The sequence below is a fragment of the Solanum verrucosum genome, unplaced genomic scaffold (genome assembly GCF_900185275.1).
Source record: "Solanum verrucosum unplaced genomic scaffold, falcon-dt-bn FXZP01000279.1, whole genome shotgun sequence".
In the NCBI taxonomy this organism is placed as follows: Eukaryota; Viridiplantae; Streptophyta; class Magnoliopsida; order Solanales; family Solanaceae; genus Solanum; species Solanum verrucosum.
The window spans coordinates 1,271,772-1,287,384 of record NW_026020289.1 but is presented as its reverse complement, the minus strand read 5'-3'; the positions used below and the strand labels follow the sequence as shown (position 1 = coordinate 1,287,384).

Genomic DNA, 15,613 nt, shown 5'->3' with positions numbered 1-15,613 from the left:
AGTTAAAAGAAAAATGTAAACATATGAAACCAAGAGAAATGAAAAATAGCAGGTACAAGCTTGAATATTTGTCTTCCATTCTCTTGACACATTTGACTGCTAATAAAACAGAACAACATTGTTGATACACATTACGATAGTATTCATTAATTTAGAGGGTAGGCTTACCTAGAGTAAATCTAAATTAGTCTAACCAAATGTAATAATTTATATTTATGTCCTTTTTGTAAGTAAAATTAATGAAGTCATGAATTTCCACTCACATATAGTTTTGGCTACCCACTCATATCTAATTTTATTAACAGAAACACAACGGAGATTCTCGACAGAATAATTTACTTTAGAATTCTCCAAAAAAGCGAGTAATAACATAACGTAATATAATATAAACCGACCTATTAATATCAAATGGCTTCATAATTATTATTTTTTACAATATAAAATAGAAACCAATTGATAGTATTAATTAAACAAAATAAGAGCCCCCACTAATTGATTGATACTCCAATATATTTTTCAGCTCCATATAAAATATACATACACACAAAAAGTGATATGATATAAAATTCCAGGCTCACAATGATATATATTTTTTTTAGCTGCATTAAAAATTATATATATAGAATGAAGAAGGAACATGAGGAAATCAAAAGTCAAATTGTTATTTATATTAATAAAAAAAATAGACGGCCTGGAATAAAGGAAAGCATCTTTAAGCCGTCGATTAAATGACTGCCTAGCACTAATTATACACCAAACCATTAAAATGATACATCTTTAAGTCAAACACGACAATATATGTGTAATGTATTGAAAGAGCCCCTCCATACTATATACCATGACTCAAATTCATAATTTTAGTGGTCGTTCAATACGTATATGGATTATAATTTATGGACTAATTTATTCATTTTGAAGATGAGATAAAACAATCTCAATCACCAATAAGGGTTGTGGTGGAGTGGTAATTACTCTTTCATCCTTAACCAAGAGGTCTAGGGTTCGATTCCCCTTGAATACGGAGTCGCCTTTGTTAAGGAGCGCTTTACCCCTCAATGTGGGACTTCCCGGCGCAAATTCGGATTTAGTCAGGCTCCAATGTGGGTACCGGACACCAATTGGAAAACAAAAAAATAAATAAAAAAAAATCTCCATCTAGAATATGGAATATCTTACCCTATCCCTAATACCAAACGATTTCTTAAGGTTAATAGTGAAGGATATTTACCATTTAAGCAACCTCGATCGTCTAATCAGATGGTTCATTTGGACAATCACAACTTTTAACTAATTTCTTGAGATGATCACTGTAATTTTTGCATGAAGGACCATATAATTAAAAGTTCAATTTCTATAAACTGAGATTATATAAAGAATATTTTCTTTACACTATCAATGGCCTTAAAAGAATACTATATTAAAGAACTTCGGACAAATAAGGCAAATAACCTTTTATAACATGTTAAGTATATTACAAACATTTTTTAGACTTATGTCCTTTTATAAGAGATTTTTTACTTTTACTCATTAAAATGTGAAAAACTTATTTTCTTCTATTCAAATCGTAAAAGGTCAAGAGATCTCACTTTCAATCTTTTAACTTGCAAAAGCAATTTTTTATTATTATTTTTTCCTTTTAATTGTGTACATTTTCTTGAGAATGCATCAAAAAAGCATATTCAGGCAGAGTTTGAATTAATAAAAATCAAGAATTCACATTTCTGCATGAACTGCGTCCAAAATAAGTTTGTACAATGAATGTACTACTGAATTTCCACTTTAATTTAGTTCTAGGAACCGCATTTCTTTCGCCGTAATTTACTTTAAAATATATAACTTAAAATCATTAAACTATTACAAGTGTAATTAATTATAAAGAAAATAACGAAATAGTAGCAGCAGTAAGTGTAAGATGGTTCATTAGGGCAATCGACGGCTTTTCTTGAGATTATGACCAATCGAAAAAAACAAAAAAAAAATCATTGACGGCGCGGTAACGTACTATAACTTCTTATAGTCACAAAAATATTAATGACATATTTAAAACTATAAATTTCAAAAAAATTATATCATATATTTATGATCACAAATTTTTAAAAAAATATTTTATTTAATTAAATATTATATATCAACTCAAACTATAACAATTAAACAAAGTAATTATATAGTTAATCCTAATAGGATCTTAGCTGTAGGTTTAATCCTAGGAGCTGCACCGTAATTTAAGTACGTAAAACAAGGGAAAACATGTTGTCTATAAGTTAAACACGCAAATACAGGTGTATAATGCTTTAGAAACGGAGAATAAAATAATACTGTATTGAGTTTGGTAATAATTTCGAAAAAGATAAGTCAACATAAGATTAGAGGCGGATGTAGCTTTTTAGCTATACGTTTAATCTAATCCAGCATTTTATATACGTTTTTGTGCCAATTACAAGAAAAGGTTTTATCTTAAATCTCTCATGAGATCTTATCTTAATATGCAAATTGTAAAGAATTAATTTCGAATATAGTGTGACTTTAATGTTAAGAACTTTAAAAGTCGAGTTTATCAAACGCTTACCTTAACAAAGTTGAATGTGAATTCCTTCGTACGATCGATGACCAAGTCTAACAGTGGAATCTGAAATGGGCTGGTTGTAGGCTGGAAGTCATAACAGTAGAACTGGAAATTAAATGAAAGTAATATTTGAATACAATAAATTATGTGTTATTTCTGTTGGAGAAAGAGAGTTATGAGTCGTGTGGCGATTTCAAATTTTAGATGTGAATTTTGAATTGAGATAATAAATTCTGAAATGTATAGATATTTAATTATATTTATATTCGATTTTTATGACCTTAAAACACGGGATTATGTTAAACAGTGAACTCACATTTGTATACATCCGCGCGCTACTTGTAATGAGTCAAATTCCTCTAAGCATCTCCGAGCCATAGATTTATTTTCCTTATATTTTGCCATTTTATTCAAAAGTTTAAAGGAGAAAGCATAACAAATTATTTGCAATTAGATCAATTTAATTTATGTGTTCAAGGGGTCTTACAAAATTTTCCATCATTTTACAAGAAAAAAATCATCATCTATGAACCATTAAACCATATTGATTTGTAAGAATCTCAAACAAGAAAGTTCACGTGGCAGTACGTGTGTCACATTTTTGTGGATTGTTAGCGTCTACAAGGGTCTTGACTAGGGGTGTACATGACAGGGTTAATTCAGGTTTTTCAAATATCAAATCAAACCATTTGTGTAAATTTTTTTAAATTTATAAACCAAATCAAACTAATAAAATTCAGATTTTTTCGGGTTTTTCAACCTCGGGTTGATTCGGGTTTTTCAAATACCAAACCAAACCATTGTGTCGAATTTTTAAATTTATAAATCAAACCAAACTAATAAACCTCGGATTTTTTCAGATTTTTAGATTTTTTCGGTAAAGTTTGCATACAAACATACGATTAACTTGTGCTCCAAATATTTCTTTAGTCCAACCAAAATACAATTCTCTAAGGTGTTTCTTAAGAAAATAACACAAAATATGAGATGAGTACTGATGACACTAAAATATTCAATAAAAAATAATAATGAAATCATCATATAAAATAAATATTGCAAAGTCATAATGAAAATGATCATAATTTAAAAGTACTAAATCATGCTAAAATAAGTTTAATAAGTATTAGTTACATTACTAAATATTTAAGAAAAATTAAAATTAGATTATGTATTTTAATTGTCTAAACCAATGTAAAACTAAAGAAAAAATATTCAATATTATTGTCATTCTTAGTGTTGAATTGATTTTCTTTTTGCATTCGTATTAATTTGATTTTGATTTAAGTTTTATTATAATTATCAACATATATGAACTACCATCTTTATTGGACCATTTCAAATTCTAAGTTTTAAACTTGAAATAATAAATTAAAAGATAAAAACTATGAAATAGTATAAGAAATATTTTAAAATTATATCAAAGTAATTATTTTTATGTATAAAATAAATTTTAAAATTACATATATAATGTCGGGTTGGTTTGGTCTTGGGTTGGTTTTTTTTAGTTAAAACCAAACCAACCCAAATATAGTCGGGTTTTTTTTTCCAATACCAAATCAAGTCAAACCAAATCAACTAGTCGAATTTTTTTTTCGGTTTGCGATTTGATTCGATTTTCGGTTCGGTTTTATACACCCCTAGTCTTGACTATTAAATTGTGAAGTTGAGGGAGGTAATTAAGTCAACATAAATTATAGATGTATACTGAATAAAACTCATCAGAAAGGTTAATTTTGACCTATTGAGAGTTCAGACTAATATTAATGAATGTATTATGTATCTCCAAACATCTAACATTTGTATAGACCTCATACATAGTTTTTTACTTTCTTTTTTCTGTTTGATACTATCACAACTTAAATATGTGTTTCAGTTATAAGTTTAAGGGAAAAAGACAAATCTACTCTTAAATTATCGTAAATGATATACGTATATCATTTGTTATACTATTCAGACATCAACATTCTTACCGTCCAAAATATAGAGCATATCTATCCTTTACACTAATGTAATCCTATGCTTCTATCCATCAGTAAACAAAGCTGCATAGGGAGTGACTTGTTCTTCTTTGTGCACACTTTTGGTTTCTCTGTTTTATTCCTTTTTGTTGTTTTTATTTCTTTTTTACTATATCTTTTAATTCCCAATTGGCTGTGGATTGTCAAAATTGGAAAAGATGAACTTATAATTGGATTTTACCTTGGTGTGATCCATTTATCGTCAAAATAAACAAATTGGAATATAAGTGTACAGTTATTTTTAAGTATACAAACTCAATAAATTAAAACAAATAAAAAACTACATTCCTGAAAATTGGAACTCTTTTATACAACAATATTGTATATGCAACTGGCTTACACTTCCTTTCTTGTCTCACATCTTTCATGCCTCACCTCCAGGCTTTCTATCAAATAACAATGGAGGCTAAAAGTTGAAATAATGCAATCGATGTACCGTGAAATCGAACCTACAATAGTTCGTACATTTTGTACATCATTCACTACTAAGTTACCACTCTTAGATATTTCAACAATGGTAAACTCTAAGTATTAGACTAGAACCCAATCACCCATATTAACCTACATATATACTTGTATTTTCGTCCTACTCACACCACCAATGACTAGTCTGACACAATCAGAGGTGGAGCCAAGTAGGATCGAAGGGTTCATCCAAATCCCCTTTGATAGAAAATTATATTGCTTATATGTTTATATGGTAGATGTTGATCAAATCTCCTTTGGTTTTTTTTTTTTTTGTGTTTACTTGTTTATATGTTGAACTCCTTGATGAAATTTTGACTCTACACTGAACACTAACATTATTCCTCAGTTGTCATTAAAAGTTTTGCTAGTATCTATGTTAAAACAATGGTGCCCCCGTGAGTTTCAAATCCTGAGTCCACTATGGGTAAGGATATGCTTATTTTATCACCACGTAAAAATAAATATTGTATGGTAGTGGCAAAAAAAATCTTTACCCATAAAGGACAAGGTGCAAAAGAATTTTTTCAAGAAGTTGTTCCATCTCGAATTCGATCAAATACCTAGTTACAAATTCATTTATTCCCTTTTCTAAAGGTACTTTTTGAAAAGAAAAAAAAAATCCAGGATAACATGATTACATTTTGATGCTTTAACATAACATCGCTACACTTGGAGTAAATAGACTATCTCAGAAAAGACACCACATCATCGTCAAACCATTTCATGTTTTTGAAGCATGTCCTACTAGTGTGAAGAAAATACAAGAAACCTGTTCAGAAATTGGAACTGTAACTGATACTGAGAAGTTCAAGTGAGCCCTTGCCAAGGAGACTGGCAATTATAGGTGCCACTATGTACATTACACTGAACATTTTGTGAGAATCTCTCACCTATTGATTCTGAAAAATGTCAAATGTTGCTAACAATGTAACTGCACCGAATCTTAGGAAACCAAAGATGTGTTTCAACTTGGCATAAGTGAAAATTGCAACTCGAGTATTTTCCTTTACCATCATTCAATAGAAGGGCTGAAAACTCAAATTTGAATATGGCAAAGCAGTCCATGACTGCCAATAGATCATACAGCAGTCTTTCACAATTTAACTAGAAAGGAAGCCAAAACTAAATGTGGAAATCAAAACTACCTCACAAACTGCCATTCTCATTTAAATATAAATTGCGTAATAAAGCAAATCCAGTAACTAAAGGGCTCTAACAAAGGGAGTCGCAAGATCTGGAAAACTGGAAAACTCCAATATGAACATAGTAACATGACTTATTAGTCTCTATTGCTTTTTGCCTTTAAGTGGACCTCTTGGAATTTTGCTAAGAACGTTGGCATCAAAAACAGCATAATGCTTCTTGATCTCTGCCTCTGCTTTCTCAGCAAAAGCATCGACCTTGTCCTCATACTTCTCATAGAGCAGAGGGACAGTATGCAGTAATACAAAAACTGCATGCAGAGAAAAAGGGGGATGCAAATTAGAATCAAATAAGCAAATATGGTCACAGTGAGCATTGAAAAATATGAAAGTCCCAGTTAGCAAAATTAAAACTAATTACTTACCTATGTAAAACAAGGTGAGGAAGTTCCAGATATTCCCCAATATAGAAACTACCCACAAGCCAACAATGACCTGCATGTACAATGTCGAATATTTAACATCTATGCTGTGAGAAACATAAAACTCAAATAGGTGAACCAGTGGGAAGAAACTTGAGCCTTAAAACAACTATCAAGCTATGAACTTCGGTTATAAAGCTAGATGCACATACAACAAGGAATTTCTTCAAGTCTTTCCCAGATGCAATATCCCGTAGGATCTCAAGGGCCCGATTGATTTCAATCCTCAATGCAGACGCAACACCAAGGACAATATCCTTAGGTAGAACAACTTCTGGAATTTGAGGTGGAGCCCTGGTCACAGATTTCAATGTGAATCTTCATGTAAATATTAGATGGACAGATAAGTAAAGATTACTAAAATATACATACGTGTTGATGAACGCGGATGCATTGGACCACAGGAAAAGTACTGCTACAGCAACAATTAGAATATGGCAAACAAGTGTGAGCAAGTGGTATTCAAGCAACTCAAAAAGAGCCCAGATAACAGTGGCAAAACCAAGCACGCCAGCTGTAACTTTCTTGTCCCGCCATAGGAAAATGTCAGCGGCTGTCATCCATAGGACATACTTAGTGTATTTACATAAACAAGCAAATACAAAGAGAGAAGGTTTCTGTAAAAGCACACAGATTTGGTGGTCACAGAAGTTCTACAAATACGTTTAGAGAGCCTAGCAGGAGATACTGAAGCATAGAAGATGAAGGAGTTAGGCTTTCCAAGCTAAAGCAAAATAAACAAGTCATTAATGTAAAACTTAATAACTTCGCAAAGTCACACCCAAGGATGGGGCCTACAGGTCAATGAAGTGGTTGAGAACTATGAGGTCTTAGGTTCAAATCCCAGTGGAGACAAAAAAAAAAAAAAAAAACTAGGTAACTTTGCAAAAGTCTCACTATATTTCACAGTCGAATCAAACTCCGGCAGTATGCCCTTAGATCCAAATCCCAATACAGAGAAAAGCAGTTGCAGAAAAGAAACAGCTCCATCCTTCAACTTAAAAAGAAACAGCTCTGTCCTTTTCAAACAAATTCTTCATGAATAAATTCAACTCTTCAGCAGGAAATTACTTAGCCCTCAAATACGTCTCAGATATTTTAATGAAGCTATCATATACCGCCTTAAGTTTTTGCACTTTCATCCTTGGCTTTTCCTTTTGCCAGTACAAATCCATGTTGCGAAAGTCAGATTTCATACCATATATTCTTTTATTCTAAAGAAAATTCAAAGCTTAAGTGGCTACAAACCTTTGTCTATATTGTTTTTCCTAGGGTCCAATATGAGCAACAATGAAAATTGCAAAAAGTGTTCATATATATGAAATATTTTTGTGGATGGAAACCTCTTTTAAAAAAACAAAACCGTTCCATTTTGAACCAAAGAACGTTTTATGTCACTTTGCAACACTAAAATGGTACAACGAGGAGAGGAGCGAATTAACAATTAAATAACCTAGGAAAAAGATCCAAATTTTGAAGCAAACCGTGATGAAACTCAAATCGATAATATCAGTTCAACATCGAGAAACCAAAAATAAATTCAATAAAGAATTTACTTATTCTAAGAAAATAAAAATACAAAAAACGCTCACATGATCAAAAAAAATTATTCAATAGGAACTTCACAGATAAAGAGATTTATATGGTAAACGCTATCGAGTTGATTTAAACAAGCAATATTGATCCTATTGATTCACATGAGGTTTATTTTCAGAATCTGGAAGTAAACTAATGATAAAATTAATTTGTTTGGAATACATCTAAAAATGAATCAAAATCACAGACATTCTGAATAACCTACATATATCTGCATTTAAAATAAATACTGAGAGAGATTTGAGTAATGTACGTTTTCCACCGCCTAGAACCTTGTGGACGGGCTTTTCTCTACCGAAAAGGCGGTAGATCTTAGTCTTAACAGCGTTAACCGGCGACTTTTTGCCCTTGTCGTCATCAGAATCCGACGAAGAATCGTGGCTGTGCAACTTATCGTTGACCTTGTCCATTACCGAATCAACAAATGAGTCGTTCTCGCCGGCGTGATCAGCCATCGCGTTGACCTCCGATCTCAGAACGGTTCGCCGCCGGCAATGGGGATGTTTATGCTGTTACGAAAGGGCGCTTTTTGAGTGCGAGAGATTTTCCTGTCGCTTGAATATGAGTGGGAATGATGAAATATCAAAACGCCTTAAATAAGAGAGCTACGAGCCTGAGGCTTGCTACCGAACCAAGTGGCTCGTAAATAACGCAAATCAATGAACGGAAATTATCTTTTTGTGTTTCGAGAAAATTGATTGGACATTTTTGTTGGAATGGTAGGAAAAAAAACCCCTATATTTTAACTTATTAGTTTTATTTAAGAGTTGAAAAGAATAATGTATATTTATAGCCTATAGGTAAATATAAATCAATTGAATGGAAAGGAAGATATGTATGTGAATACTTATTTCCACCTAATGTTTACGCTGTAAACTTATTAATAAATTGAGACGTATGTTAATTAATTCTAATTAAGTGTCAGTTTTTTTTAAGCAGTAAGGAGGTAATTGAATAAAGTTAAAAAAAAATGTTTATAAGTACTTATTTTAAAACTAAAATAATAAAAATAAGTCATAAGTTGAAAATTCTAACTTATGTCTTTTGGCATATAAGTCAATCAAATCAGACTCACAAAGTGTATGCACAAACGCATATTCACTTTATCCAATTTTACTATATTAAAAATAAATATTCACTTTTATTTGTTTAATTTAAAAAATAATAATTTATTCATGATGTATGTTTATTTTTAACTATAATCATTTATCAATATATATTTTAAAGGATTAAATTTATTATATTCAAAGTCTGATATAATAAAATTGTCATTTTATTTAAGAAGAGTACTAAATGGATTGAGTATCTTAGTAACTCAATTAGTTAAGTATTAGGACTCTCACTTTATTGGGGAAGATTTTATTCTCCACCTTATAATCAACTCCCCGTTTTTTCATCACATGTATGATGTATCTATTTTGGCGTACATAGTGGCTTGATAGTTGATACAAACACTTTGTGCATAACCTTTTGCGTTTTAAAAAAAAAAAAGTTCTCTATTCGACTTACTTTGCGCGAGTATAAATGGGAGAACGAATTGAGACTTTGGAATAATGCTTTCTTCACGGCGTCAATTGTGCCGTAACCTTGTCTTTTTCTTCTTGTAATAATAATGATAATGCTAATAATTTGGCATGTGTGAACGTTTTCTTTGTTTAATCACACCACTTACAAACATCATTAATATTTTCACTTATTCCTGCCAAATTTTGGTGAAAGTAAAGATTACTGGAGCAAATATTTTGGAGTTTCTTGAATATGCTCTCAGGACTCCATTTTTTTTTTTATTAAGGTTAATATTAATGCACTTATATCAGAGTACCCTATATGTTATGTTAATTTTAATGCACAAAGTTGTCTTATACAGAGGAAAGGATTCTTGGTGAAGGAAACATCTTATGATGATGCTACTCCATTATTATTATTATTATCACATGCAGACAGAAGAATTATAGTTCTACCAAAATTACAATATCACCTCAAAAGATAATAGTATATCGAAATTCCATATTACACTGACCACGCTTTAAATGTACAGCTCATAGTGTTAGAATATCAAATGAGATGAAATTTCATTTAAATGATCTTTTGAGCATGCAATGCTTTTACCTCATGACATAAAATTATATTTCACTTCCTTGTTTTGCTCCCACAATGACAAAAATTTATTTCATTGTTGAGTTTTTACGGCTATACACGCTAACACAGAAGCAGGGAGAACGCAAGAAATGGTATATCTAGAGAACAGAATAGCCAAGCCTTAATGTGGCGAACTGGGAAGTTCACAAGGAAATTGCCATATCCCATAGATCAAAATTTCTATTTGCCCATCTTACACTAGAAACTATGGACAAATTCTACGACAACCCAGTACCAAGAATGAAGAACAAAAAGGGAAATAAGAAAACAGTCACTGGATTTCCTAGTTTTCCCATTGCTTCAGCTCCATGCCATCTGGAGGGCTTCCTTCCACCTTCTTTGAACCAACCTCATTCCAGTTTGTGGACAGAACAGTCCCATTAGATTCCACCTGTGAGGCAGAACACAGATTAAAAACAAATTTTACTTGCTCTACTTGTGCGATAAAGGCAAGCAAGAACTGAAGCAGCCCCTTATTGTGAGTCGGTAAAAGGGAGAAAAGGAATTAAAAGTCAGAGATTCCTATCTACGTCAAGAAAACTTTTTGTTTCGGTTAATTCATTCTTTTCGAGTCAAATGTCCCCATAAAAATCCTCCGTCCCTCCCAGACCCCTTTTCTAGAATAATGACAAATCAAACATTATGTATTCAACGAGCAATGCACTTACAAATGATTTCATCATGGCTCTTCTTGCATCTTCATCGCCATCTTTGTAAATATCTCGGAAAAACTTGTTCAGTGCTGCATCTCCCTCCAATTTTTCTTCTTTTTCCTGGAATACAGACCACCGGCAAATGACTAAAAACTAAACAGTGAGGGCAATCAATAAAGGATTTATAACAGAGACCAGCCAAAACTATCAATACCTCTTTTTTCATTTGAGCGTCTAGTTTATCCCAATCCTTGGATTTCATATTAGAGGAAGGGTAGCTAAGCTTATGGCTGTCTGTCAAATGCAGAAACAGAAAGTAAGCTTAGCATCAGAAGATGTCAAACAACACAACATGTATAGCCTATAGGAAGTCATTGGTAACTTGTCCTTAATTGCAGAGAAGAACTTGATGTACTAAAATGAATGAAGCTAATGAACACAGAGCAAAGGGAAGGGGGTAGCAGCCTGTCGGCAAGCCAGAAATAATTCGTTTAGAAGTATGTGAAAGGGTACCTGATGACACACTTGGCCTCTGCACTACAGCAGTTTCCCCAGTATACTCGAGGCCTGTCCAGTGTATAGATTCAGCTTTAGCAAGTCGAATCTCAATTTTTGTAGACATAACTTCATATTTGCATTTTTTAGGTATTATCTGCATATCGGAAAAGGACCAACAGATCACAGGTTATGTGTCATAAACTGCCGATGCTTCAGACACTATAAAAAAAGAAACCATCACAAATCACAATATACATAACCTGAGTTACTTGTGTAAAATCTAGGCAACAACCAACATTACCAATCTTATCATTTACTTAAGAGATATCATTTGTATTGAAAATATCAGATGTATCTTTTAAGTTCAATCTCACCTTACCGAACAACCTAGGCTGGAAAGAGTATGCAGCTTCGCCAGGTATATCAATGCTAACACTAAGCTGAAAGAAACCAACGGAAAAGCAGAATATGATCCATCAGTCGATTATAGAATAAAAGATATCTCAAAGAGATAAATGACAAAACATACTATTTGTTCGCCAAAGTCAACTGAAACATTCTCGGCAGGTATGCCCTTGGCAAATATAGTTACCACCGCCTCCTCCGGTTTCTGATAGAATTCATGCCTGCAGTTAATTTATATTAGACCTCCATAGACTCTTGGGGACTCAACCAGAATTATGCAGAATACCACATCTTCTTATATTAAAAAAGCAAATAATATCTTCTAGATTAATATTTGGGATAACTAATGCTGAATCTCCTAACAAGGCGAAGGGTTTGACATAACCTGTACTTCGGTTTGACAGCAGGTGTTCCTTCATATGATAAGTTCAAAGCCAGTTGAGTCTCTTTTGGAACAGCAGCAACATTATCTAATGACTTTGATTCAGTGGGAGGGACAACACTTTCTGTGGTCTCAACTGTTGCATGCTTAGGCAATTTTTCAGCTTCCTCTGAATATAGTCAGCAAACATCACCAATTTATTCATAACAAGACTCATATAGTTTCGAGATAAGTTACAGACAAGAACTGCTTCAGTTTATATCAAACAGTAAGCAGAAATCTTGTCCTTGAAGAAGATACGATATGCATTAAAATATATTAACTAGTCAGCAAGGATGGAATGCTTTGATTCTTGAATTGACAGTGTTGGTGCAAATAGTCAGGAATTCAACTCAAAAGGCAAAACCTTACTTGCAATGTGTTCATCACATTCTTTGATTAACCTAGTGAATCTTGATTCTCCTGGTGCTAAAGAAGCACCAGTTTCCAGAGTTGCCTTTGCAGTTTGGTACTCTTCAAGCTTCATACAGGCCAAACTGTAAGTGTAAACCGGAAAATCAATTCAACGACATCATAAAAGCTATATAATGAAAGAAACACCAACAATGGTATCCAGATGCTGTCACAACAAGATATATCTGCCTTTTCCTACTTAATTACCGAAAATTAGAACAGTCAAAGCAATGATCATAACTGCAACAATAAACGGAAAAAAGAGAACTCATCAAGGTTGGCTGTGGGTAAAAATTGAGGCAACAGCACCCAAATTGAAGAATGAAGGCCATTTTACATGCAACAAACTAACAGATCATGGAATGACAAATATGATTATATGGCCAGGAATTACAATGGCCTAGAAATCCGACGTCAGCCGGGTTTGAAGTTAGCACTTGACTAATTGAACATTATCAGCTCAAGAAAACAAGACCATAACATGTGAAATTTAACAATACTAACAACCATCATCATACCTCAACACCACATTAATTAGGATCCATAATCATAGAAATCCATTCACTCTACTCAGGCACATTTCCTTCTGCCACTGGTTAAATAATTTAGGGATTCTATAAAACTAGATGCCTTTAAAATCTCACTCCAATCCTATCCCAATCACAATTTAAGTCTATTAACACGTGAAGTTATTTTTAAAATAACACTACCCTGCACCAAACAATAAAGCTATAGAAAACTAAATCCAGTGGAGAACTCTAAACAAGATTATGTCATTATCACACAGAAGCATACCAATAGAAATGATTGATATACTCACCCCTTGCGCATACATGCTTTTGCCATTGACGGATCTAACTCAATCGCCTTGTTTGCATCAGCAACAGCTTCTGCTCAAAATTAATCACAATCACCAAAATACTTCGAACAAATGCATGCCATAGAGATCCATTTGTTTACGCAACCAAAAAAAAAAACAGAGTATACCTATGTTTGTTCTTGTTACCTACATAAAGAGAATGCAAAGGGATCATATTAACAAAAAAGTTACCAGTGAAGTTACGGAGTTTGATATTGGCCTGAGCACGGTCAGCAAAAAGCTCGGCATTATTAGGAGTAATAGCAATGGCTTGAGAGTAGAGGTCAACGGCGAGCTCAAAGTGGTCGTCGATGAATGCTTCTTTAGCTTTAGTTACGAGATCGGACGCCATGGATGAGAATTGAGATGAGAAGAAGTTTCTAGGACAAGAGAGGGAAAAGGGATGAACGGAATGGATGATTAATGAATGGAATTGGAGGGGATTTTAAAAGATGATTATTGGAATATTTAAAGACTGTACAGTGTACACAGCTCAAGTCTTCGTTTACTTGTAATTAAAAACTACAACTTCACAGTATTTGACTGAGTCGTGTCTATTGAGCTATTATTGAATCGGTTCAACTATGAGTCAAATAGTGAAATTTTTAGGAAAGTGCATTAAAAAGAGAGAAACATTCGCAAATAACAAACATAAAAATCATATTTTTATATTATAATTGTAGTTTGTGTAATTAAGTTTCATAGCAAATTGTATGTTTACTATGAAACTTTTGATTTGTATAATTCGTTAGAAATATCCAATTTTATTCAAATTGTTCAGTTTTGTATAAATTCATTTATACATTGTAATTTGTATAATTAGATCTATATTTGTATAATTATAAGTGTATAGGACGAAAATATATGTATTTGTATTTGTATATAAATTTCTCTCTCGCTTTATACAAACACAAACGCATTTTATATCAAAATATATAAAATGACTAATTGTATACCGAATCAGATGGCAAAAAAAGGGGATGTTTGTTGCGAATTACAATTAAAATAAACTATGGCTATAACATTTAATTTGAATTAATAGTTTGCTATTTCATACAATATTCCCTTAGAAAAAATTACATATGTACTTCCTCTTTCATATTTTATATGACACTTTTTTAATTTCGAGATTTAAATAAGTTTATATTTAATAGTAAGTTTTTCATAAATATTTTGAATATCAATTATTGTGACTTATAATATTTTTTACGTAGTCTAAAAATATATAAATTTCATTGCAAAAAAATTGAAAATTTCATGTGCAAATTTCCGATCAAACCTAAATTGTCTAACTCTCAAAAAATGAAAAGTGTCACCTAAATTGGGACAGAGGGAGCATTAGTTTTGTGTATCATTAATATTTTATGAGAAAAGACATAAAGTGACACCTGAAGTTGTCCGAATTTTCAAAAAAGACATTTTAACTATGCGGGTGTCCTATTACCCCCCCTAAACAATTCCAAAGATATATAATTACATCATTTTTCGATCAATTCCAAATTTTAAATGGCAAGTGTTATCACACACCAATCATTGTATGACATGTGTTAATTTAATTTGAAATATAATTCTTTTTTTCATTTTAAGTTTTTCTTTATTTCTCTCTCTTACTTTTTGATTTATTTTAATTTTATTACTTTAATTTTAATTTCATTTTGTATTCTACTTCATCTTCCACACCTACTTTCAAGCAATCCCTCCCTTCATTTTCTTTCTTCTTCACCTCCTACCCTCACCTCACCTCACCCACGTCAAGTTGAGCCCCTCCATTTTCTTTCTTTTTTCTTCTTCTTCTTTGGTCAAATTCATTTATTTTCAAAATTATACTATTTTCTAGACTTTGTTGAGTTATTGATAACAAAACTAATTATTTTTCTAAGAAAAATCAAAATTTTGAAGGTATCATCAATTAATTTATCTCATTTTCATATAACTTCAAAACTAGAAATGATAAT

The 15,613-nt window shown here is 32.1% G+C and overlaps 2 protein-coding genes across 2 annotated transcripts; both read right to left on the bottom strand.

Annotated features, from left to right (window-relative positions):
* Positions 1-6,088: 6,088 nt before the first annotated feature.
* On the bottom strand, positions 6,089-8,889 carry LOC125834436 (reticulon-like protein B2). Its single transcript, XM_049513590.1, has 5 exons — positions 8,523-8,889; positions 7,046-7,226; positions 6,826-6,967; positions 6,617-6,686; positions 6,089-6,502 (listed from the first exon to the last, which is right to left on the bottom strand). Exons 1-5 carry the CDS (start codon positions 8,722-8,724, stop codon positions 6,336-6,338), a joined length of 762 nt encoding a protein of 253 aa, XP_049369547.1. The 5' UTR covers positions 8,725-8,889; the 3' UTR covers positions 6,089-6,335.
* Positions 8,890-10,428: 1,539 nt separating this feature from the next.
* On the bottom strand, positions 10,429-14,115 carry LOC125834326 (protein SGT1 homolog). Its single transcript, XM_049513477.1, has 10 exons — positions 13,851-14,115; positions 13,620-13,689; positions 12,758-12,882; positions 12,350-12,515; positions 12,089-12,185; positions 11,934-11,999; positions 11,575-11,713; positions 11,276-11,355; positions 11,077-11,181; positions 10,429-10,799 (listed from the first exon to the last, which is right to left on the bottom strand). The coding sequence occupies exons 1-10, from the start codon at positions 14,008-14,010 to the stop codon at positions 10,692-10,694; spliced, it is 1,116 nt and encodes a 371-aa protein (XP_049369434.1). The 5' UTR covers positions 14,011-14,115; the 3' UTR covers positions 10,429-10,691.
* Between the last annotated feature and the right edge of the window lie 1,498 nt (positions 14,116-15,613).

Coding starts and splice junctions, on each gene's coding strand:
- LOC125834436 (XM_049513590.1), bottom strand. CDS start 8,724: ATGGCTGATCACGCCGGCGAGAACGACTCATTTGTTGATTCGGTAATG. Junction 7,227..8,522: donor GGTTCTAGGCGGTGGAAAAC/GTACATTACTCA, acceptor TATGGATGACAG/CCGCTGACATTTTCCTATGG. Junction 6,968..7,045: donor GCATCCGCGTTCATCAACAC/GTATGTATATTT, acceptor ATCTGTGACCAG/GGCTCCACCTCAAATTCCAG.
- LOC125834326 (XM_049513477.1), bottom strand. CDS start 14,010: ATGGCGTCCGATCTCGTAACTAAAGCTAAAGAAGCATTCATCGACGAC. Junction 12,516..12,757: donor ATGTGATGAACACATTGCAA/GTAAGGTTTTGC, acceptor GACTATATTCAG/AGGAAGCTGAAAAATTGCCT. Junction 12,000..12,088: donor TTGACTTTGGCGAACAAATA/GTATGTTTTGTC, acceptor GGTTTCTTTCAG/CTTAGTGTTAGCATTGATAT.